The sequence below is a fragment of the Anarrhichthys ocellatus genome, unplaced genomic scaffold (assembly GCF_004355925.1).
Source record: "Anarrhichthys ocellatus isolate YVR2014 unplaced genomic scaffold, GSC_Weel_1.0 scaffold3, whole genome shotgun sequence".
Classification (NCBI taxonomy): Eukaryota; Metazoa; Chordata; class Actinopteri; order Perciformes; family Anarhichadidae; genus Anarrhichthys; species Anarrhichthys ocellatus.
In genome coordinates, this window is record NW_022280033.1 from 13153353 (window position 1) to 13175864 (window position 22512).

Here is a 22512-nt window from a genome sequence, read left to right on the forward strand (position 1 = left end):
TCTTCTCTGGGTGTTTGTAGCGCTGGAGTATTCAGTTTCTCTCTCGACATTTTAAAGACTTATTCCTGTTCCGTGTGTCTCTGCAGATGTACCACAGGATCCGGCACTCTGAATGCATTTACAGAGTGACGATGGAAAAGCTGTCTTATCACAGCATCTGCACATCAGAAGAATGGAAGACCCTTACCCAGCTCAACCTCCCTACACCCATTTATAAAGAGATCGAAATGTGAGTGCCCTTTCAGGTTTTGGTCATTATCTCTGCTGTGTCCCTGCTGTGAGTGTGGTTGAGCCACGTGTCTGTAAAGTGACGATGACAGAGTCCAGAAGCTCTGCATAAACAGTACAGGAAGGCAAGGCAAGTTTATTTATACAGCACATGTCAGCAGCAAGGCAATTGAAAGGGCTTTACATAAAACATCAAAAGACAAAGTGCCAAAGAAACACATTAAAGACATTTAATTACAATTAAAAAATAATAAGAGCCAAGAAATTAGAAAATAATAGGACAGGTAGAAAATAAAACATTAAAAATGACAGTGTAAGAGATACATTAATAAAATTCAGCGGCAAACAAGAAAGTATTCAGCCTTGATTTAAAAGAAGTGAGAGTCGCAGCTGACCTGAAGTCTTCTGGGAGTTTGTTCCAGATATATGGTGCATAAAAACTCAACGCTGCATGGCCACGTTTTTCCAAATCCTGCTGAGACATAAGTCAGGAAGGGGAAGGTCTTCTGGAGGACAACTTGACAGTTTAACACACCTCAGAAGTCCCCTTATATGTCCTACTGTGTGCTGTACATGCTAATTTAAGTCTCTCCTTTCACTTCGTCGTCCCTCCTCCAGGTTCCACTTTGACATTAGTCCCTTTGAGGAGATCTGGCCTGCTGTGTTTATCTACATGGTTCATAACTCCTGTGGAAAGACCAGGTAAGGTTTCACTGACCGTCACAATGTCAGTGTCAGCTTTTCGTCTAAGTGCCGGTTGATCAGTTGCTAATCAGCCGTTCTTTCCATGTGTAGCTTTGAGCTGGAGAAGCTGTGTCGGTTCACCATGTCCGTACGAAAGAACTACCGGCGTGTTCCCTACCACAACTGGAAGCACGCAGTGACAGTGGCACACTGTATGTTCGCCATCCTACAGAAAACCTCTGGGATGTTCACAGAGTTAGAGGTTTGCTCCTCATTGGGTCTGGGTTTTACTGCTCCAAGATAGAAATACATAAAAGCAAGATCAGAAACTGGGGTCCTTTGTGATTTCAAGGTTTGTCTTTCTTGTCTTTCCACTCTGGTCTACAGAAGAAGGGTCTGCTGATCGCCTGCCTGTGCCATGATCTGGACCATCGGGGTTACAGCAACTCATACCTGCAGAAGTTTGACCACCCGCTGGCTGCTTTGTACTCCAGCTCCACCATGGAACAACACCACTTCTCTCAGACTGTCTCCATCCTACAGGTAGAGCTCTATTATGAAGAACTTACTTTAAGTAATCAGCACTTTTAAATTCTCTTGTTTATTATGAAATGATGTGCTTTGCATAACGTTTTTCACCTTTTCATTATAAGCACATCGGCATGTCTAAAGACTTGCAGATGGTGGGGAAAGACATGGGAATACCACATGCGAAAGAATTGCAGATATAACAAAACAAATTACAACATACAGTAGCAAGGGGAGGGTGTCAAAAGTGATGCCATATGTGGACGAATGTCATTAGCAAAGCAGAAAGCAGGTCATCATTTGAAGCCCACTAATAAAGAAAGATTACAACATAGTAAAACTTTGCAAAAACACATAACTTCATAAACTCATTTACATTAGAACTGACTTTTAGAGACTAAAACCACATGATCAAAATCAACGTGAATTTCATTTATTTTTTGTATTTAATTTATTCAATTGCAGTTTGTTTGATCAGATCAGACAGAACATTTTTACATTGTTCTAACACTTAAATTAACATATCATTTCTCGAAAACGAATGCTTACACACACATTGTGAACTACGGACACAAAGAAAGGATCATATATATATATATTTAGTTCTGACTGCCCTCTCTACGTCCAGGATCTGCGTCAACCCAAGATGGCCTGAGATGGCCGTGAGATTACAACCTGTTGTGGTCTAGCTGAGCTGAACGCCTCATAAGTGGAGCTTTTGCTTTTTTATTGATCTCTTTGTTTCTCATAGCTGGAAGGGCACAATATTTTCTCCAACCTGAATTCCAGCGAGTACGAGCAGGTGCTAGAGATTATCCGGAAGGCCATCATCGCCACGGACCTCGCCCTGTACTTCAACAACCACCAGCAGCTGTCGGAGCTGCTCACCTCAAGTGCGCTGGACTTGAGCAACCACACACACAGGTGAGGTCACGACTCGCACCGGTGTGCAGGTCAAGTCAAGATCACACCAGGTCTCGTGGCTTCAAACGCAGACCTGGTGCACATCAACGGCTCATTGAGTTTCTCCTCATGGCTATAACAAGGCTTTGCTCCCCTCCAGGGACCGTGTGATTGGTCTGATGATGACGGCATGTGACCTGTGTTCTGTTACCAAGCAATGGCAAATCACACGGCTCACAGCCAACGACATCTATGCTGAGTTCTGGTCTGAGGTACAGTGGGATGCTGCTGGAGTTTAAACCGTTTTAGTGTCATTTAGTCAGTCGGACCTGTATGGTTACTTGAAAATGCTGTCCTACAATTTGTAAAGCGCAAAATAGTGTTGTCTATTGGTCAGAAGATTTGCGACAGTATACAAAAATAAAAGGCAATTTCTCTCTTTATGTTCCTCCACAGGGAGATGAGATGAAGAAGATCGGGTTGCAGCCGATCCCTATGATGGACAGAGATAAGAAGGACGAGGTTCCCCAAGGCCAAGTAAGACCAGAACCTTTACTCATGTGTCTCTAATGAGGCTCACTCTCTACTTTACACTCACACTCAGAAAGTTTCACACAAGTAGGAGTACTAGTAGTTGACTTAAATAGAGAAAATATGAAAAATATTACAATAACTAGTATCATCACCATATATACAGATAACAAAATAACAACTTTAAGGATTGATGTATTTGTTGCCACTCTTAAAGAAACAGGATGTAGTGTAAGAAGCCCCGACAGAATGCTATACAGGTAATACAGGTAAGGCAGCAAAGAAATGTAAAAGATACTTAATGTCATGCCCCTACACACCCATAGTCCACCCACACAACAATTAATATACAGTATTGAGTGACACTCGAACTACATACACAGGCCTCAAATAATACTAACTGGTAAGTATTAAACTGCCATTTTACTTGCTTGTTTGTGTTTTTTTTATTTGTCCTTTTCTTAAGGTGGGATTCTATAATGCTGTTGCAATTCCATGTTACACGACACTGTCGAAGCTTTTCCCTCCATCCAATCCTCTTCTAAATGCCTGCAAGTAAGTATTCAAAGATACAGTTTGAAAGTATGAGGGAAAGTCTCGTTCTTCGCCGTGTGCTTTGACAGAAAGCCATGCCAGAATGTGAGGTGACAGACAATGTGTTTAGCGTATGTATTAAGCAATAAAAGATGATTTAACTATCTAATTGTAGGTGTTTTCATTTCTATTTTTTGTGAAATAGGTCAAAAACGTAAAACAATCAAAACTATACAATACTTCACACAATATTGTCGTGGTGATTTCACATCTGATATGGCCAATAAATGCGCTGACAACAGCCTGAAGAGCAAAAAGTGACATGTGTGCTGGCCTCGTCTGACCAGCAGCAGTTAGCCAGACAAATAGAGGTGATAAGAAGTGCGTGTATAGGCGCACATTCCAAGAGTTCCACGGAAAAAACAAACCTGTGCTCGACACTTTCTGAAAAACATATTCATATACATACATCTATGTATAGAAAGCAGTGTACTAACAGTGTTTATGTGTATGTGACGCTTTCACAATCAATAAGAGTGTAAGAATTATATTTGTACTGTACAGGATCATATGGCACATGTGCCTGCCCTCCTGTGGTAACCCGCTGGTCTTTTAAAACGTTGTGACCTTGATTCGCGGGGAATGCAAACAAAGTGAGCAGTGTAATATTTAAGCCCCGGCTGTACGTCAGCAGCGGGCCTTGGGTGGGCAGCGAGCCTAGACCCCGCGGAGCCCGGCTGCTTGTTGTGGGATCTGCCACAGACGTGTAAACTGCATCAGCCTGGCTAAGTGAACGCAGCAAAGGGCAGCACTTTCTGCACTTGTGTGTGTCAGGCTTAATTGTAGCACAAAGGGGAGAGGTTACCGTCATGACAATAAGGCCCGATAGTGCCGCTACTGCAGATGACGAATGAATTACACTCACTGCGGTGACATGTGTTTGACCATTGTTAATTATGTTTAGTTTGGTGTGGTTTAATGCAGCTTTTGTATTGTTGTTGCAATGTGTTGACATTTAATTTGGATCTCTTCAAGACCATAATTGACGTGGTGATTATGTTGATATTCTGATATTTCTGTTCTAATATTGCGAAAGTTGCATAACCTCACCTCTGTTGTCCATGCCATTTTTAACATCAGATGCACACCCTTGTGGCAGCAAAGTGCTATACTTTTGTGAGCTAACTAGCTAGTTACCCATCAGTAGCTACAGGAATACATTTCATTTTCACCACTTGAGATTGTCAGCTGTGAATAAGTAACAAATATACTGTAGGTAGTATATACATGTAGTAATAATAGCTTTTTCAAAACAAAATGTCATCATGAGGTAATTTGAAAGAAAAATAACATTTCATTCACAGTGTGTTTTGTTTGAAATTGTCCTTTTATTGATGAAGTTTGCATGTCTTTGATTGACGCTGACATGGTTGTAAACCGACAACATCCTGAGTCTGAGGCGTTTTGTGTTTGCAGGGAGAACCTGGGCCAGTGGGAGAAGATATCGCGGGGAGAGGTGCAGGACGTAGTGCCCAACCGGCCTTGTGATTCGGGCCCTGTCAAGGTTGACAACTGACTACCAAAGGGGTTGCTGGCCCACCAAAGGAATACAACTAGAATCCTGCCACGGACCTGGTACTTTGTAGGGGGAAGAACCCACATCCTGCGTTAGCAGGAGACGGATCAGCTAAAGGCGACTTGACTTTGAAAACACACAGTTACCTCATTAGGTGATGGAGGTGTCGACACTGACGGTTTCACCGATCCCAGAGACTGACAGACAGCCGGTGGGGAGGGACTTCAACCCATCGCTCTACATCCACTCAGCTTGGGAATTCATTTGTTAGAATGGACATGTGCCGTTTTGGTTGTTTTAATTTTTGGCAGTTTTAGGTTATGTTATGATTCTTTTTTTATATGAGCTGATTCTTTAACGGTCTTGTATTTGCAGGGGCCTTACTCTGAACCTTTCACAGGCTAGAAATATGTGAAATCTTGTTGTTGGTTCAGGTTTTTTTGAAATGGTACTGTTTGCCTTCTGTGGTAGGTTTATCGTACGCACACTACTTCACCAAGGTATTTCCAGAGACAGAAGGAATGTGTAGAGCAAATGTATGGTTTAAAGCCACCTTACTGAGGAGGTGGATGCCGGAATGTTTTTTTTATTACTTTTTGAGCAAAAATCCTTTGCAGTACTTGAATAAAAACATACAGCCTATTCTACGTGGAGAAATCCCCCATAGCATATTCTTCAAAACCTGAATGAACTGTGGTGAGAGGATTTAGATAATGTCGACTCTTGTGAACACAGTCACAAGAGAGTCACAATGTTTCTCCCTGAAGTGGGCCCCACAGCACTGCCCACGGCCCCTCCTGGCATTTAGGAACCTGCTGCACAGTGGATCCACTTTCTTCTGATTAACAGAACCTGAGCCCAGGTCAGCAGAAATATTGCGCGCAGGAAGGAAGGAAGAAGATGCATGAATAGCATCAGTTATAGCATAGTTGTGTGCAGGCTTATAGCCCATTGAATTTTCATTGTCGTCACATTTTTCACACCACTATCACATCATTAATTATTTCACACAACAATCTGGTTTCTCCTCATTAATTAGTAATCATTTCTACAACCATGAATAAAACACAATACTGCACAAGTTGGTTAAGAGTCCCAGCAGATTCTAAAGATTTCTTTGTTTGCAGTGACACAACAAACTTTTTACGTGTTGACTACTTTATGTAATGACTAGATAGCATCCTGATTCATTACACAAGGTTAGGTGTTTGAGTTATTGAGGTGTAAATTTAAAAAAGGGTGAGGAGGTGGGATAAATCCTAGACTATACAGTGACAGTGAGTTTGACATTAGGTGTCCTTGCAGGTTCAAAGCCGTAGTGTGAAACATTTATGACACTTTTTTGCTGATGATGCCGGGCACAGCAGCTCACCAGAAGTCTCAACAGGGGTCAGCTTCATATTTTCGCATAATGTCAAACCCGTTAAGCTAAAGTGCATCATATGTCTATCTCTGGGATTGCAACTCAAGAATGTTTGGTTGACTTTCTGCAAGTGTGTAACAGAAGTCCCCCTCATTTCCATGGCCTGTCGAAGGAAATAAATCCTCCTCCTTTACGCTTACTCTCCAACGCCATGCAAGGGGGTACATTTGGACTCTTTCAAATGAGTTTCCGAGATCTTCCAAAAGACTATTTTTTTCGTCTGAAACTGTCATTCCAGTGGACATTGTCCCTTCAAGACTGAAATTACCGCTCAAATGATTTGTTTTACAACTGGTACTGTGGCTCCCAAATGGTGTGAATGAGCATTTTGATGAATGTTTTGTTGATCCTCGGTGGTGGCATGTGGGTCAGTGCGCCATCAGTTTTCCTGATGTGCTCTGTCTTACTTTTCAGAATTACTTCCAGTAAGCATCAACCAAGAGCAACAATTAGCATGCACCTCAACTAAACTTTATATATCATTTTTCAGGATACGGTAATAGCTGTATATTGTGTGCAATCTAGGAATTACTTTGTACAGACTGAGATGTATGCTCTGATGGCGCTAAACTGAATGGCAGTTGTGCACTTTCAGACTGTGTGTGTGTGTGTGTGTGTGTGAGGGAGAGAGAGAGTGAGAGAGAGCTTCTGACTGTCTCTTTCCCTGCTCCAACCCCACCTGAGAACATGGATAAGTCCATAACACTGCACTGTCCCTTCTACTTTTCAGCACCAGTTATATTTCATTGTCTGCACTATGTTTAGCTTATGGTCTTTATCATTATTATTATTATTGCTGTTATTACTATTGTTATTTTCTTAATTAGAGTTAAATTTAAATTAACTTATATTTTTTTATACAGAGAAAAATAATGTTGGCCTTTTTGTTTTGTACAAATTAAACATTAAGATAAACAAAACGGTCCAGACATGTTCCTGTTACCCAGAATAATTGCGGAATGTCTCAACTGTAAACGTAAGAACAGTCGCCCAAATGACTTTTATTAAATACCTGGAAAATACATGTCAGCGGCTGATCATTCTTCATTTCCTGTTTGAATTACCTACCGGTTTGCATTTATTCTACTGTTAATGCAGAATATTTTATTAACGTATTGCACTTAATCAGGTCCATTTATTTAATTATCCGAGAGATAAGTCATCGTTAAATATTTGTACATTTTTGTTAAAAGTTAAAGTATAAATAAGAATTGGGGATCTTCAAAATAACTGGCAATGGTGAGAATACCCTGACTTAATTTCTTGTTGGCCTAGCAGAGATACTAAGTAACGTCTGTGCTGAACGTTGTGCAGTTGATGAAAATCAGCACCACCCCATTTTAAAACAAAATTTGTTAAAAAACATGACCTGGGCCCCATTTTTAGCCTGCTAATACTGTATATGGTTATATATTTCACCCTTCTAACCTCTCAAATCAGAGTTTCTGGTAGGTCCATCAGCCCTAGAGCAGCAATAGCTACTGTATGTCCATCCGTCCCATTCATGTGAACTTTGGCACAAACGCCCACTTGGACTGAAGGATGAAGGGATTAGAAATTTGTTGTCAAAGTTCATAGGTCACTGTGACCTCAGAATGTTTTGGGCTAAAACTCAAGAATTTTTGACAATTTCACACAAATGTCTAACAGGATAAAGTGACGACAATTTCGACAAACATGGACGTAAACTGCAACATGTTTGGTGGAGGCATGCAGTGCACGAGGCAGTAATTTGAGGTTTTGTTTTTTATTCATTACTGCAGGTAATACAGCAACGTTGTCGACGTGTTTTATGATCAACAGAAAAACAGAACTCCCTGCCACACTGTAGCCAACTGAATGTCTGAATTTCATATTTTTATTTGATGGCATGCTTCGATCTGGATCATGGAAGGTGTGTTCATGAAACATACCTTAGAATTGTTTAGCAGTGGTGGATGTTATTGTCTTATATATATATATATCATCAATGAAAAGCAGCACAGTGTCAGCAACAATTATTGTAAGTTGATCTCCCTCAGTTGTTATCTCTTAGACCAACAATGAGGGTTTCATTTTCTCAAGATGGCTGCCCACCACTACATATCCACCACTGTGTAACACAGCTGCAAACAGACACTGAGGTTGTGGAAGGCATCCGTTGGCTTTCTCCAAATCTAAACTTGTCTTGAGAAAAGTAAAAAGCCTAACACTCCTCTTCAAGGTATTTTATAGGGTAGCAAAATAAAGTGGAATGGGGTTACGGAAAGAATGGGCTCACAAGAGCTTGGGTTTGAGATACAGGGAAGCCCTTGCCTGCCCTTTTTCATGGCCTGCAAATATTCAAATCCGCCCTTGCTTTGCTATGATTCTTTACACATGGTCAGCTGTCTGAACTCCATACCTGCTATCGCACACACATATGTTCTTTGCTCTGATGGATGAATGTATTTTTCTTTTTAATGTTTGTTCCTTTGTTTTCTGTTTATTGAGAGTTTGCAACAAAAAAAACAGAGAAAGGAAAGCATGGAAACTAGAGGAATAACATATCAGTTTGTTAAACTCTCCTACTTGAAAACTCTGGATTTTCAAATTGACTTCTCTGATTGGTTGAATTCTTTCAAATAACTAAAAGACAAAATGTTATTTTCACAATAATTTCAGAGGCCACAACTGTTATATATGACTTAGCAAGCTAATTCTTGTATTTTTAATTCTTATCAACCTAATGCTTGCTTTCTGCACACATGAACTTAAACCTACAGCGCACAATGTATCAGGTGTAAAAGTTTGATTATGGTCTGCACCGTAAACTACACTTCAACTTCATTTTTTTGCCTCGCGGTGTTCCAAAGCACCTAAAAGTTCACAAGTACGATTATTATCAAGACATTGAATGCAACGCAGACATTACGCGCTTCGGTGTCCTTGGCGACTGAGCAAAGAACAGACTGTTGTGTTCTTGAAGCACGTTTGTTGTGACTCTGCACAGAACTACAGTCAGCTGACAGGTGAGGTCATTGTTTTAGGGTTTCTGAATGTCTGCAAACATTTTAGTTATGATAGGGGACTCAGGATTGTGGAAAACCAATTTGATTTAGAATTTACAAAAGTATTAACGCTGGTTAGATAGCTTAATTGACTAGCTCTACCTCCATTTGTTTTCACAATTTTGTGTTTTTAGGAGTGAGAGTACTTTTTTTAGACACACAACATTGCTGAGTTCATTGTTAGTCACCTATTTCAAGCAATTTAGGCCTAATTGTGAATTGCCTTGGATAAAAGCGCAAACTAAGTAAATGCATTTGTGTTAAATATATTTGGCGGAATCATTGTACTTCTGCTGCTTAATATTGGGACGTTTACTGTCACCTTGTGTGCCTTTCAACAAACTTTACAATACTGTGTTTTGTCCCTTCATAGCCAAAGGCTGTGTGCTTTAGGAGCGACATCCACAGACTGCTGCTGGCTGCTGAAGCTGTTCAGAAGGCTGATACCCTGACCTACTCCTCGGGTCATCTTGGGCCCCGCAGCATGAACCAGAGTCAGCCTCACAGGGAGACAAAGCAGTCTTTCTGGAGGATGTCTCGGGGCCGAGAAGAAAACCCAAACCCTCTGACATGCCAGCCGACACGGACAAAGGCGCTGACCTATATAAAGAAGAAAGAGATGAAAAAGTTCCCCTTTGAGTTCTCCACTGACACTGCTTTAGTAGAGTCTGATGTCTCGGGGTCAAGACAAGGCCAGGCTTCTGATTGCTCATCACATGCAGGCAAAACGGAAGATACATGTCTACCTAAGATGGCTTCCTGTTCCTCAAACTCTCTGCCGCTCCAGCCGAGAGCCTTGTCCCGGAAAAAGTCGAACTCTTCATCTGATCTGGTGGGGAAACAGCGTTCTGACCTCAAGGGCCCGAGTAATAAAGGCCAGTTAAAGACAAAACAACTTGTTGGCAGGCAAGTCATAGCCAAGCAGGACCTCTGGGCTGGAATAAATGTTGCTGAAATGCATGAGAGGAAACTACAAAAGGTGAGAATGGTCACACAGACCAAGACATCCCGCAACTAATTTTGTAATTGCACCGTTGCGCAATTTCCAGGCCAATTTTACATGAGATGGCAGTTTGAAATGTCCTCTCAAACTCTTGCACAAGGTGCACTCACGTCTTAACTTGGTAACGTTTTGCGTGTGTTCCTGTCATTCCCAGGAGCTGAGGAGGTTGTCAGCGCAAAGCTGGCCCGACAGAGACCGCCTTGCGGTGTTCAGTGACGTCTTTGATGATGTATGTGAGGGCTCGCCAGTATTTGGACGCATCCTGAGGGAAATTAAGGTTTTTCCATTTCCTCTGTACCCACTAGCACATTTTTAGCATGTGCCGTCAGATACATTTCAGTTCTATTAGAGCCAAGGGAGATTGAGTCCCTGGTGTAGCAAGCGGAAGTGGAGCAACCACTGGTCATGGTGCGTCTGGAAGCAGGTCATCAGTGGGCAACGGTTGCATTACTGCTCATTCATTAAAAAAACAAAAAACTCAGGGTCATGCAAGTGTCTTTTTTTTGCACACAATGGCTTTGCTCACACTGTCAGTAGAACTGCTTTGCATGCTTATAATTTAGCATTGCGCTAATGTGTGCATTTTGCTCATGAACTAAATTTAAATGAAACTGGTCATTGCTTGACAGTCATTTGTTGTAATGAGTAGATAGTGAGGTTGCCTTGCAGCTAAAACCTAGATAATTTAACAGTAGCTAAAATGTTACAGTAACTCGGAAAATGTGTAATATTTTATTAACACACATGATCTGTACCTGGCAGTTTGTATTATGATAGATGTCTACATTTTCCACCATCAGCTGTAATGCAATGAAGCGCGTTGTGACAAACCCATGAGCAGTAGATTGAAGTATATTGTTGTTTCCAAAATTTCAGTAAAGTTTTGATTTCTTCTACAAAGACACATCATTTAAAAAATAAATAATGTTTTCTCTTTTCTTCCAGACAGATTATGATTTGTATGTCAACCACTTGATGGCTTCCCAATCATTGCTACACGACATGGTAAAGCACACTGCTCTTAATCGATTCAAATAAATACAGAAGACATACGAGAAGAAGAAGGCCTGAGAAATGTATGTGACTTTCTGGCCTAATTTCCTGTCAGAAACCTTGACTCCCTTCTGTGGGTGTCAGCTGATTGACAACAAGCATATCATACAGTAATGGCTTTATGTTTACAGTAATGTATTATAAATTGCCTTTCATACTGTGTTAGAATGTTGCCCTCCTCTAAAAGAGGAAACATTAGTGCAAAGTTGAAGTATTTTCAATGTTACAAAACCGCACCTATAGTTCAGCAACAGTTCATGTCAAAGGTCACTCTTCACAGGGCCTGTCATCATTTTCATGGTAATATGTCCATTAGAAACTGATCTCAGGGCTGCTGGCAATGTGATATTTTTTCAGTGGAGCGAGTATAAGCATGTATTTTTTGAAACGGCAGAATATGTTTATGAGGTCATGACAGATTTTGCAATGTCTTGGAGCCTTGAATCTTTTTGCAAAAAGCCACAGAACAAGAATTTCTCTCAAGCATGTTTTGAGTTTTTTTTTGGAATGCAAGTGTTCATATGTTTTTGTTGTTGCTCTGTTACAGTCGCTGGAGACTTCACTCAAAGATCTTGGCAATGACAAAGTAAGGCAAATGGAGTTGGAGGATGCTGAAAAAGAGGTTTTAAGGCTGGAGCAGGAGGCCAAGAGAGCTCTAGAGGAGAATAAACGGTACTGCACGGATCTGTCTACCAAAATCAAAGTAGATATGATTATATACTGTCTCATTATTTTAAGCATGTTTGTTCCTGTTTGATCTCAGAGTCCGAAATGAATCACGGAATGTTCCAGCTATCATGGGCCCAGAGGACAGTGACATGACGAGTAAGTCTCAAGACTACGCTGGTAGATAATCATTGGTGAACCACTTCTAAGCATTTGCTGTATATTACCCTGCAGGCCACAGCACATGCTAACTTTTAAATAGCGTGATTGAACAAATAATTACTTTGTCAGCAGGCATAAAGAAAGTGTTTTAGTTTAAGTGAGTCAGCTGTGACTTTATAATGCCTGCAGCGGTGTGTGTGTACAGATACAGATACATTCTTCTGTGCTTGGACAGATACACCTCTGTCAGGGCTGCATGACAGAGGAACTGCCATCGGCCACACCAGCAGTGTCCAATCCAAGAGGCTTCAGGTGTCGAACACGTGGCGGGAGAACCAACAGCTGGAGGAGGAGCTTAAGGAGAAGCCAGTGTCCTCTGTTACAACCGCGGCCACGGGACGATGCATCAAAGACCTAAAGGTGCTGGGAGAAAAATAAAATGTCTGTTAATACTAATATACTGTATTCTGCCCTGTTCCTCACAAGTTCATGAACAGCACAATTTGACTGTTGCATCCCATTGAGCATCAATTTTGCCTTTGCGCTCTTTGAGAAATAAACTTAAAGCAGGACTTGTACAGTAATTGGTGTGCACTAAAAATGCATATGGCTGCATGTTTTATTTAGCTTCTTATTCTGTTTGCTTCCAGACAGAGATAATAAGACTGATAGCCTCAAATGACCGTCTGAAGACCACCAACAAGGCAAGGGAGTTTCACCTTTGACAATATTTTTTTTAAGTAAAAAAAGATTTTAAATGCATGTCTTGTGATGTAACACTTTGTATTTCCCCCTAAAGGATTTGGAAAACAACACCAACATGGTGCTGAACAGAGAGAAAGCAAGCAAGGCCATGAGACGGTACATGTTATATTGCACATATTGGGACACTTGACTCAGAGACGTTTGACTCTTTTTTTTATCTGCTGGTGTTTTCTTGTGTTTTACCACTAGGACGTTGTGGGACGAAATATATTGTGATCTACAAACAGAGAGTGGATAGCGTCACCAGCAAGTGAACCAGATGATCATTTATTGAGATTGACGTTCCAAAGTGCAATAAAATGAAGGATGACGTATTCCATAGAGTCACATCTGTCACCAGCAAGCAGCTTAATTCGATTACAATGTCTTGTCGCAGCCCTTCAGTTTAGTAAAAATAGTTTTTGTCCAGAAATAACACCCCAGATCATAGCACACAACTACCACCAGTATCAAGCAAGAAATAACACAATGTACAAATACACAATGTACAACTACTACAAAAACAGTAAAATGTACATAGGATTCAAAAGTACTCATTTTGCAGAATGGCCTTTTTAAAAGTTGTAATCTATTATATATTTTTACTGTTATTGTTACTTATGCAACATTTTAGGAATATTTTGATGTCGTAGGTGAAGCTAATATTAGCTACTTTATATACTGTTAGTTTAATCTATAATAATACATCATATTTTAAAAGATGTGTTTTGTATGTAAAAACGTAATTGACATTAACTAGTATTATGCTAATATTATTCTACTAGTACTATATATATCAAATTACTGTAGTGGAGTAAAACGTACAATGTTTGCCTCTGAAATGTGGTAAAGTTGAAGTATATATAAAGTATACACAATTCAATACAGCTTTGAGTAATTGAATGTAGAGGAAAGTCATGTTTCATAGTTTCCAGCAATCCATCCTCTAAAGTGAATTTGACACTTCACATGGGTTGTTTTTGTGGCCCAGAGCAGTGCAATTAGTATTTTGTTAATATGAACAACTTCCACCTTAATGTAGAAATCAAATAATATATGTACAGCCTAGAGCAACTTGAATGTTAATGAGTTGAAAGGAGAACTGTTTCAAAGCAGAAACAAAACCTGGATATTGTCACATCCATCTTTTTCTGATGTATCCTGTATGGAGCTGCTTATGAACCGTAGGTATGAACACGGTACCACAGACGATTAGACGGATATTAAGTCATTCCCTCATTGCTGGCAACAGGAGACGATGGTAAGTATTCATTTGTACAGGCTGAATGAGGTGTTGGAAGGAAAAACCTGACACTCCATGAGATCATTCACAACTGGTATCCTTAAAACAGACATCTGATGTGGGACAGGTTCACTAAAAAGTTCAAAATGATCCGGCGCATTGGGAGCATATTATTCTTCAAACACCAGAGGGCAGCAGAGACATGCTAAATGAATACAATTATTTGTGATGTTGAATATCATCTTTTCCTAAACTTAACTAAGTCGATTTGTTTGTTTTTGTTTTTGTACAAAAAAACAAATATATTTGTAGCAGTTTTAAGGTAAAACTGGAGTTTCTTTTCCCTCAGTTTACCCAATATGAAAAACAACCCTTCTTGGTTGAAAGTGGCAGAAATATCACGATATTACTGTCAAAATAACTATAATTATCAGTTAAATAACCCAACAGAAATATAAAAAAATATTGTACTGTATTAAAGTAACCACCATTAAAGCTTTGATTTATGACCCAATATGAAGATCATAACAGTGTTTTGGCTGTGATTAAAAGGAAGGCGAGTCCCCGCAATGTGGCTGTGTCAACAGATTTATGTCCCAACAACATGAGCAATACATGGACTGACTAACACACTCACACACCTCTTCTAACCTCGAGGGCCCTAGTAGTGGGGCATTGCCCGGCTCTGGTGGAGTGTCTGGACTTGGAGGAAGAGCAGTCCTGGCTCTGGCACTCTTCCTAAGCTTTTTCTTCCTTTCTCGCCATTTCTTTCTCTGTGCTCTCTTCTCTCTTTCACTGAGGTCTGACACTTTCTTCTTTCTTCCTTTTACTCTGTTCTTTCTCCACCTATCCTCTTTTTTGAGGTATCGTTGCCTTCTTTCAGGGTCTGCATCCCGATGTGCCCTGCAGCAGACAGGGGCGCCATTCCCTGACAAATACAAGCATGCCATTTTTAACAAATATTTTAAAAGTATATAACAAATACATTCATAATAAATTAATAATGAATACCAACACATGCTGGAAACACTATTCCAACACTTAACGTCCACCCTGTTACTGTGCAAATCAGTAACAGGGTGGACATTTTATGCTAAAGTTAGCCATTACTACTCATGAGATGAAAAACAAGCCAGCGCTTTGTGACTACAGAGGAATATTTTTAGTACATTTATTAACCTTGTTTCAAAATGACCAAAAATGATTGGTTTCCACTATGAATAAGCTTAACAATGTGGATATGTTATGGTTTACGACATCATTCAAGCATCTTAAACATTGGAAAAAAGGTTAATTAAAGAGTGATTCTTACTCTGTATTTTTCCCGCCACAAATGTATGCTACTTCCTGAGTCACATGACTTGTCAGGGGGAGTGAGCAGGGGGATTTGCTTCATTTTAAGCATTAAAAGCGCATTAATAACAAAAAATAACATTTGGTGAGGAATATTATAAACAACGCTATACAACAATAATGAAAAAATATAGAATTTCTTTGATTTATATTACTTATATTTTTATGTTGATTTGACCAAACATGATTGGGGACATGGCAGTTTAGCCTACTAGTGCTAAAATTGGAATAATTATTTTTAATTGAATTAATCCTGCGTACATTGTGTTCTATGGTAGAGGGGGTTTAACCTTGTCTTTATCTCCAAACACCTTCACCTGGAATCAGTGTTTGTTGCTGTTTCCATGTGTCTTTTGAATTGCTTTCAATAACCATGGCAATCAGAAGCAATCACCTTCCAATAACTTCCTGGCTAAAATAAATGGCAAAAGTGATTGTAACCTATAGGGCAGATATCAGGGCACTATTAGTGCAAACTTGAACTAAATCTAGGTGAAAAAGTACGTAAGATTAGGGCTGAAGGCTCATGTTCCATGTGACTTCTGAGTAATAAAACAACAATTAAAGCTTTGTGGATGAAACAGTGATGAAATTACTCATTTAATGTTCAAGAATCACAGAGAATAAGAGAATTAGAGGAATTATAGAAGCTTTCATTGGATTGATATGAGGGGACCTTTGCCCCGAACATGAGAACATGCTTTGCTGTCTGCTAGAACCTAATCATAGGTCAAAGTCTGCTCACTGGCTTGCACAGGGCCAGTAGGAGCAGTGTGTTTTTGTCACTGTCTAAGCTCTTCTCCCCCTGTTAACAACACCTTGCCTTGTGGGCTCCTGCTTGGATTGTCATCATGCTGCTTCGGACTGTAGTTCTGCTCTTCGTCTGTGTGTCCACGGGCATGTGTGCCACTTTAGGCCACTACCAGACTAAGCCAGAGGAGGACGAGGCACCTCTTGTGGACTCAGCTGCTGTTACTGTTGGTGTTGTAGCAGCTGAAGAAGCTGCAGCTCCAGCAGATACCCAACTAAGCAATTCACCGGCAGTTGAGGAACCTGCAGCCCCTTCCATTTTTGGGGACAATCTGTTGGCTGAAATACTGGCAGAGGATAACCCCTCAGATGACAAACCAAAAGTGGATGTCCCAGTAGCAGATGGTGCAACAGCCAAAGAGCCAGAGCCAGACAGTGAAAGGCCCGCTGGAGATCCCCCTGCCATGGAAGCTCTTACTGGTGAAGCTGTCACCCAGGAGCAACCTTCATCTACTGAGGCGGAGGAGGACAATGACATCAGACCAGTCCAGACAGACCAGTTCCTAAACAAACCCTTGGCACAGGAAGAAGATAGCAGCTGGAGCTTCAACTCAATTAGAAATAGTTTCCAGAGTATGCACGGATACTTTGGGTCCTTGGTGGAGCTGGCAGGGGGACAGGATGGTGTGTGTCAGTACCGCTGCAGATATGGTAAGAACGAATCTTTTGAATTAATATACTGTTATTTTACTGAGAATCACAAGTCTTTAGTGTCCTGGAAGTGGGACTCAGAAATAGCAAGATTAGTTGGGTTCTTGTTAATCACAAGACCCCAAAAGATATTGATTATTATGTTGTCCACATCCCATATTCCTTCTGTTATTATGTATCCGTTTTCTTTTTACGTGTCAAATCAATCCCTCTGCTGTCAGTTTATCAGCTTCTTATTTACATCACGGTAGGTTGCTGATAACGAAACCTGAATACATTCTGGTTATCAGTCTGAGAGGTAGATGTACATGCAGTTACACAGCCAACACAGATGTACTCAAACTGAAGTTACATGTTATCTGTGAAATGACACACACCCAAGAACAGAGATATGACTAGGAGTACATGATGACGTTAGTTTGTTGATGGGCTTTCACTTCAGTTTTAAAATCAAATGGAACTGCTACTTCTCTGTTTTCTTAGGAGAACTTGCTCAACCTCGTCCCGGCTACCAGCTCCCAGAACCCAACGGCTGCAGCTCCTCTCTGGTGGGATTCCAGGTGAATGCAGTTGTAGGTGGCTTGTCCATAACACCAACAGTCCAGAACCACATCATTAAGCCCATATAATGGAGCTGAACATAACCATAATGTCTGGATATGCTATAGGTTCTGTATTAGTAAACTGCACTGACACAATACAGGTCTTTCTTTTAACAGCTTGACCTGGGGATCCCTGCTATGACAACGTGCTGTAACCAGCTTGACGTGTGCTATGACACTTGTGGCACAAGCAAGAACGACTGTGACTCAGAGTTCCGCTTGTGTCTGCGTCGCATCTGCTCCGACATTAAGAAGAGTCTGGGCTTTGTGTCGAAGGTGCAAGGTGAGATATTTACAGATATCTATCGATATATAGGGTGGAACCAGGAGCATCTCACATACATTGTGAGTTATCAAAAAATAATAATAAACTCTGCCTCATTCCTCTCTCTTATTTCTCCGTCTTTTCTTCTTAGCCTGTGAGTCAATGGCAGACGCTCTCCACAGCACAGTGGGGACTCTTGGCTGCAGGCCTTACATGAACAGCCAGAGGGCAGCGTGTGTCTGCGAGGGAGAGGAGAGGGATGAACTGTGACACAGAACACTCTGGACAAATTCCCTGGATGTTTTCGCAGACAAATAACTGAGTCTCGGGCATTTCTACAGATTATGGTGTCTATTTATAGGCTTTCGTCAAAGAGGATGTACTTAACGAGAGCCCACTCAAGATTCCCAGCCTGGGAGTTAAAAAAAAAAAAAAACAGAAGATATAAATGGAGAATGCAAATGAACAGTTTCTCAGGTTTTATTCAGAGGCAGTACTGATATATATTAAGTATCTGAATATGACTTTCAAAATGTTAAAATGTTAATTAACTGCTAATGCATGTTGTACTCTTCATACTCCATTTTAGGCCATTTTTAGGCCTCTATAACTCCATTACCATAAATTACTTTGATGACTCCAAATGCAGTGCCTGATGGGAAGGATGTTGTCGTTGGATTAATTTCCTCTAGATAGAATGACATAATTGAATTACTATGGTACACATGGTTTGTTGTGTGCAGCTATTTATCAAGATAGTATGCTCAAAGTCAGTGTCATGTAAATGTGATGCCTATTACAGCTACGTCAATGTTTGAAGTCAGTTATTTGGCAGTAATTTGATTTGTTTTATGAATGAATACATGACTAATTGCAGTTTAACTGACATGATTAATTCTAGATTAATTGTCAATGATGAATCTTTGGCATCATTTCCAGGCACGCCCCACCGCTATCTCTTTTCCACCATATTGGGATGTGTGACGTGATTCCCCCCCCCCCAGCCATCGATTAAACTGAGTAAATTAGTCGGAATACGTCTATGGGTGTTCCACATGTATTTTTCAAGTCAGTGATGGTGTGAAATATAAACCACTTCTATAAATCCACTAAGTCTTTAAGCTGTAATCAAGCCTGAGAAATGCCTGAAAGTGTGACCTAGAAAAAAACATCCTTCACGCCGAAGTTGTTACAAATGAACTGTGGCCCCTCCGAATGATTTCTAATAGAAATGTCATTTGCTTTAATGTCAGCAAATTTGGCTGCCAGGCAAAGACACACACACATTGATGTATTAAGCAGAACTCAACTGATTTACATCACTGTGACTGACACTGGAACTTACATAGAAGTAAAGAAGAGTGTATATACTGTACATCTGCATGTATATGTGTATATGAAGGACGTTCAAATACCAAATAAACTGAAATGGTCGGTTCATCTCCTTTAATCTAAATGATACTCTGCAATTGTAATTTAGCTGCTGCTGTTGCCCTGTTCTCATGATGCTTAAGTTAACGTTCCGGCTCAGGCAAGATGAAGATGGGGCCTCCGCTCAGTGTGTGCTGCTCCCGACGTTCACCGGTCCGAAGCTCTCGGCGGACACGGCCTCGGCAACGCTTAGCGCAGTGGGAGTCTCCTGCCCCGCACACTAACACCTGGCAGTGGAGGAACACTTGCTGTAAACGGAGGAGACAAGCTTGTTTTGAGTAGATAGAGAAGAACACAATGCAAGGACACTGCTACTTCAGACAGTGTAGGCATACAGTCCTTACAGTATAGTGCTACACAGACACAAGCCCACACACTCTTGCCAGCTGTCTCCCAGCATGCTTTTTTGACTCACTCGGTTGTCCTTGCCAATGAACTTGAAGACAGGGACCTGGTAGTGCTTAGAGAGCTGGTCCTTTGATGAGTACTGTGTCACTGTTTCATCAGAGATACACCTGGAAAATAAGTCAAAGAGGAAAATGGAGTCACACATGCGGTTGATATCTTAACACAATCTTAAGTGATCCATGTTTCTCTAACAAGCCACTTCATCAAGGTTAGCAGCCCTAAGGCCCTGAAACACTGTTGTATTTTTAAAAGGATTCATGAAAGTAGATTAGAGCCCTGCTCTGTTGATTCGGATTCTGTCATTTTAATGTAATGTAGTGATGTATAATTCTTTCCAGCAGTGCTGTCTTCTGGTTTAAGGCATTTGCAATAGGTCTGCTATGTCACGCAGCACAAGATGTGGCATTTAAACTTCCACACTATTCACCCGTCTTTGATGAGATAATACTTGAGGGCCTCGTCAGCTTTGGGCCCTGGTGTGGCGAAGCAGCTCTCTACCAGTGCAGAGAGGCCCTCCACCCTCTCCTTTGGCTCCACCCCGAAGAACAGGGAGTCATGCAGGCGGAGCTGGGGCGGGGTGCGGTAGGGCTCCGAGAACTCGGCGCTCTTGAAGAGCTCCAGGGAGAAGTGGAAGGCTCCCACACTGTGGCCTGCCAGCTCAAGGGCTGAGCTGCGCTGACTTGCCTGGTATCCGTCCGACACTTGGTATTCCCTGGGGAACTCACAGGTGACCGGCAGCACTAACTTGCTGGTGCGGACTATCAAGTCGCTGCTGCTGTCTGGGCTGCTCCGAGGGAGGCCTGTCACCAGGTTGGTCCCCACAATCTTGTCATCTGTCACCTGGGGGACAACATTCAGTTTACGGCAACCTCACACAACCCACGATTAAGGCACAGGTCTTTAATAAAGATATAAGATAATCAAAAAATGTCTTCTAGCCCAAACTGTAGAGACTAAACCCTGAGAATATTCAGTCTAAAAAGTTTCCACTCAATGCTTCTGACCTCCACCACTGTGCCGCAGGTCTTGAGGCTGAAGCTGAGGTTGATGTGTGTGCCATTGGAGACACCCCGACAAGACGAGTTGGACAGAGAGAGCTCCAGTCCTCCTACAAGGTCCTTAGGAACCGACACAATAATAGAGCTGGAATCACACTGGACGGGCACTGCAGGAGACGGAGACAAAGACATGACATATTATTACGGTCCCATAAAATGGCACAAATCGTAACACAGTGCATGGATACAACGACGGAGATGAAAACGTAGCACACTCTTTGTTGGCTAAGTACGTAGTGAAAGCTGGATCATTGAGGTAGTAAAAAACATGAATTAATAATGATAATAATCAATGGTTGCAGCCCTAAACTTGAATAATCTCAGAGTTTTTGATTTGACTGGATGTAACATGTGATTTGACGATGTCACCTTGGACTCACACTGTGATTTTTCACAATTTCAACATTTTTTTAATAACCTGTTATCAGTTAATCAAAAAAAAAAAGATCTACTGAAAACAAACTTCAGCTGTCCTTTGCTATCAAAAATGACATTGAGGAAATGGTCTGCAAGCAACATATCTGTTTGCCCCCATTGTCTCATTTCTCAAACAAAAGGTCGTTAGATTATTATCCACTGCTGAAATAGTTAGGATCCTCCCCGACATATAAATAATCCCGCACTGAAAGGTTGGGAATTCCGTCATGGCCAGATAAAATCTTTCAAAGTCTTTCAAATGAATGCAATCATGCATTTCTGTGTCGGCTTGCCTTGCAGTCTCATTGATTATCTGACTCCAATATCTGCCTTTCTCAATCACACATACACACACACACACACACACACACACACACACACACATACACACCCTGGCATGTGCGTTTATCCTGTCCCAGCTCCAGCCCTCTGGGACAGTGGCACTGATAGGAGTCCAGCAGCGAGGAGCAGCCATGGCTACAGCCTCCATTGTTAATATGACAGCCTGCTATCTCTGCATGAGGTCACACAGAGAAAATAAAAAGATGAAGAGGGTTACCTATCTCTGTACAACGTTGACTGGTGTGTCATATGAACATCACAGCATGGATGTACCTCTGCAGTTGCGTCCATCGTCGTCCAGCACACGACCCAACCCACACTCACAGCGCCTGGAGCCTTTGGTGTTCACACACACCTCTGCACAGCCACCGTTGCCCTTTCCACATTCGTTCACATCTGAACACAGGACGCACACCACAGCTGGGTCAGATATTATTATCAGATGAGCCCTGGTTTAATCGACTGAGTACCAGATGGGTGGAGTTCATCACCTTGAGGCTAATCATTTAAATGTTCTTGGGAGGAAGATGATGAATGGACTTTAAAGGACTTTAAAACTGCATTGATGACACTGAGAGGAGTGGTAAAGAAATCAGTGATAGGTGAAATAAAAGTAGGGACTAATGTGAGAGTGCAAGGGAGTGAGGAAAGAGAGTGAGCGATGATTGAGAAATGAAGAAGTCATTTCTGAGACAGTGGAGGGCAGATTTGGTTGATGGGTGAATAATGAGATAATGGGAGTTTTCAGGCTAGGTTCCCACTGCAAGCTTGTCACCCGTCATTAGGTGTAGCATCCAGTGTACCGCACGCACGCACGCACGCACACACACACACACACACACACACACACACACACACACACACACAC

General features: G+C 41.4%; 4 protein-coding genes across 13 annotated transcripts in view; 3 read left to right on the plus strand and 1 right to left on the minus strand.

Annotated features, from left to right (window-relative positions):
* pde10a (phosphodiesterase 10A) overlaps positions 1 to 7241 on the plus strand; it is a 50858-nt gene extending 43617 nt beyond the window's left edge. For 8 of the 9 annotated variants that reach the window (XM_031873586.1, XM_031873611.1, XM_031873604.1 and 5 more), the window contains 9 exons: positions 87 to 229; positions 847 to 930; positions 1024 to 1174; positions 1300 to 1455; positions 2192 to 2364; positions 2504 to 2615; positions 2800 to 2880; positions 3341 to 3429; positions 4885 to 7241. In XM_031873586.1, the coding sequence (XP_031729446.1) occupies positions 87 to 229; positions 847 to 930; positions 1024 to 1174; positions 1300 to 1455; positions 2192 to 2364; positions 2504 to 2615; positions 2800 to 2880; positions 3341 to 3429; positions 4885 to 4984 (1089 nt within the window). In that variant the 3' untranslated portion in view covers positions 4985 to 7241. The remainder of the gene's footprint in view (positions 1 to 86; positions 230 to 846; positions 931 to 1023; positions 1175 to 1299; positions 1456 to 2191; positions 2365 to 2503; positions 2616 to 2799; positions 2881 to 3340; positions 3430 to 4884) is intronic. The other variant, XM_031873620.1, reaches the window with a different exon arrangement.
* Positions 7242 to 9737: 2496 nt separating this feature from the next.
* Positions 9738 to 13323, plus strand: LOC116398338 (uncharacterized protein C6orf118). The gene is made up of 9 exons (XM_031874558.1): positions 9738 to 10415; positions 10594 to 10716; positions 11385 to 11444; positions 12040 to 12164; positions 12256 to 12317; positions 12556 to 12740; positions 12971 to 13024; positions 13120 to 13181; positions 13275 to 13323. The coding sequence occupies exons 1-9, from the start codon at positions 9921 to 9923 to the stop codon at positions 13321 to 13323; spliced, it is 1215 nt and encodes a 404-aa protein (XP_031730418.1). The 5' UTR covers positions 9738 to 9920.
* Positions 13324 to 16010: 2687 nt separating this feature from the next.
* pla2g12b (phospholipase A2, group XIIB) lies at positions 16011 to 19443 on the plus strand. 2 transcript variants are annotated; one of them, XM_031872718.1, is made up of 4 exons: positions 16011 to 17121; positions 17605 to 17693; positions 17841 to 18006; positions 18140 to 19443. In XM_031872718.1, the coding sequence occupies exons 1-4, from the start codon at positions 16512 to 16514 to the stop codon at positions 18256 to 18258; spliced, it is 984 nt and encodes a 327-aa protein (XP_031728578.1). In that variant the 5' UTR covers positions 16011 to 16511; the 3' UTR covers positions 18259 to 19443. The 2 variants fall into 2 exon arrangements, with proteins under 2 accessions (XP_031728578.1, XP_031728586.1); XM_031872726.1 differs by having other exon boundaries at positions 16022 to 17121; positions 17605 to 17681.
* The window catches only part of oit3 (oncoprotein induced transcript 3), a 10090-nt gene continuing 5111 nt past the window's right edge, over positions 17534 to 22512 (minus strand). The window contains 6 exon segments of the mRNA XM_031872685.1: positions 17534 to 19667; positions 19835 to 19934; positions 20255 to 20667; positions 20832 to 20992; positions 21694 to 21816; positions 21918 to 22040. Of these exon segments, the coding sequence (XP_031728545.1) occupies positions 19503 to 19667; positions 19835 to 19934; positions 20255 to 20667; positions 20832 to 20992; positions 21694 to 21816; positions 21918 to 22040 (1085 nt within the window). The 3' untranslated portion in view covers positions 17534 to 19502.

What these genes read in the sequence shown, in the direction of transcription:
- LOC116398338 (XM_031874558.1), top strand. Translation starts at nt 9,921, where the DNA reads ATGAACCAGAGTCAGCCTCACAGGGAGACAAAGCAGTCTTTCTGGAGG. An exon ending in GATGCATCAAAGACCTAAAG is followed by an intron (nt 12,741 to 12,970) that starts GTGCTGGGAGAA and finishes GTTTGCTTCCAG; the next exon opens with ACAGAGATAATAAGACTGAT. An exon ending in GTCTGAAGACCACCAACAAG is followed by an intron (nt 13,025 to 13,119) that starts GCAAGGGAGTTT and finishes TTCCCCCTAAAG; the next exon opens with GATTTGGAAAACAACACCAA.
- pla2g12b (XM_031872718.1), top strand. Translation starts at nt 16,512, where the DNA reads ATGCTGCTTCGGACTGTAGTTCTGCTCTTCGTCTGTGTGTCCACGGGC. An exon ending in GATTCCAGGTGAATGCAGTT is followed by an intron (nt 17,694 to 17,840) that starts GTAGGTGGCTTG and finishes TTCTTTTAACAG; the next exon opens with CTTGACCTGGGGATCCCTGC. An exon ending in CTTTGTGTCGAAGGTGCAAG is followed by an intron (nt 18,007 to 18,139) that starts GTGAGATATTTA and finishes TTTTCTTCTTAG; the next exon opens with CCTGTGAGTCAATGGCAGAC.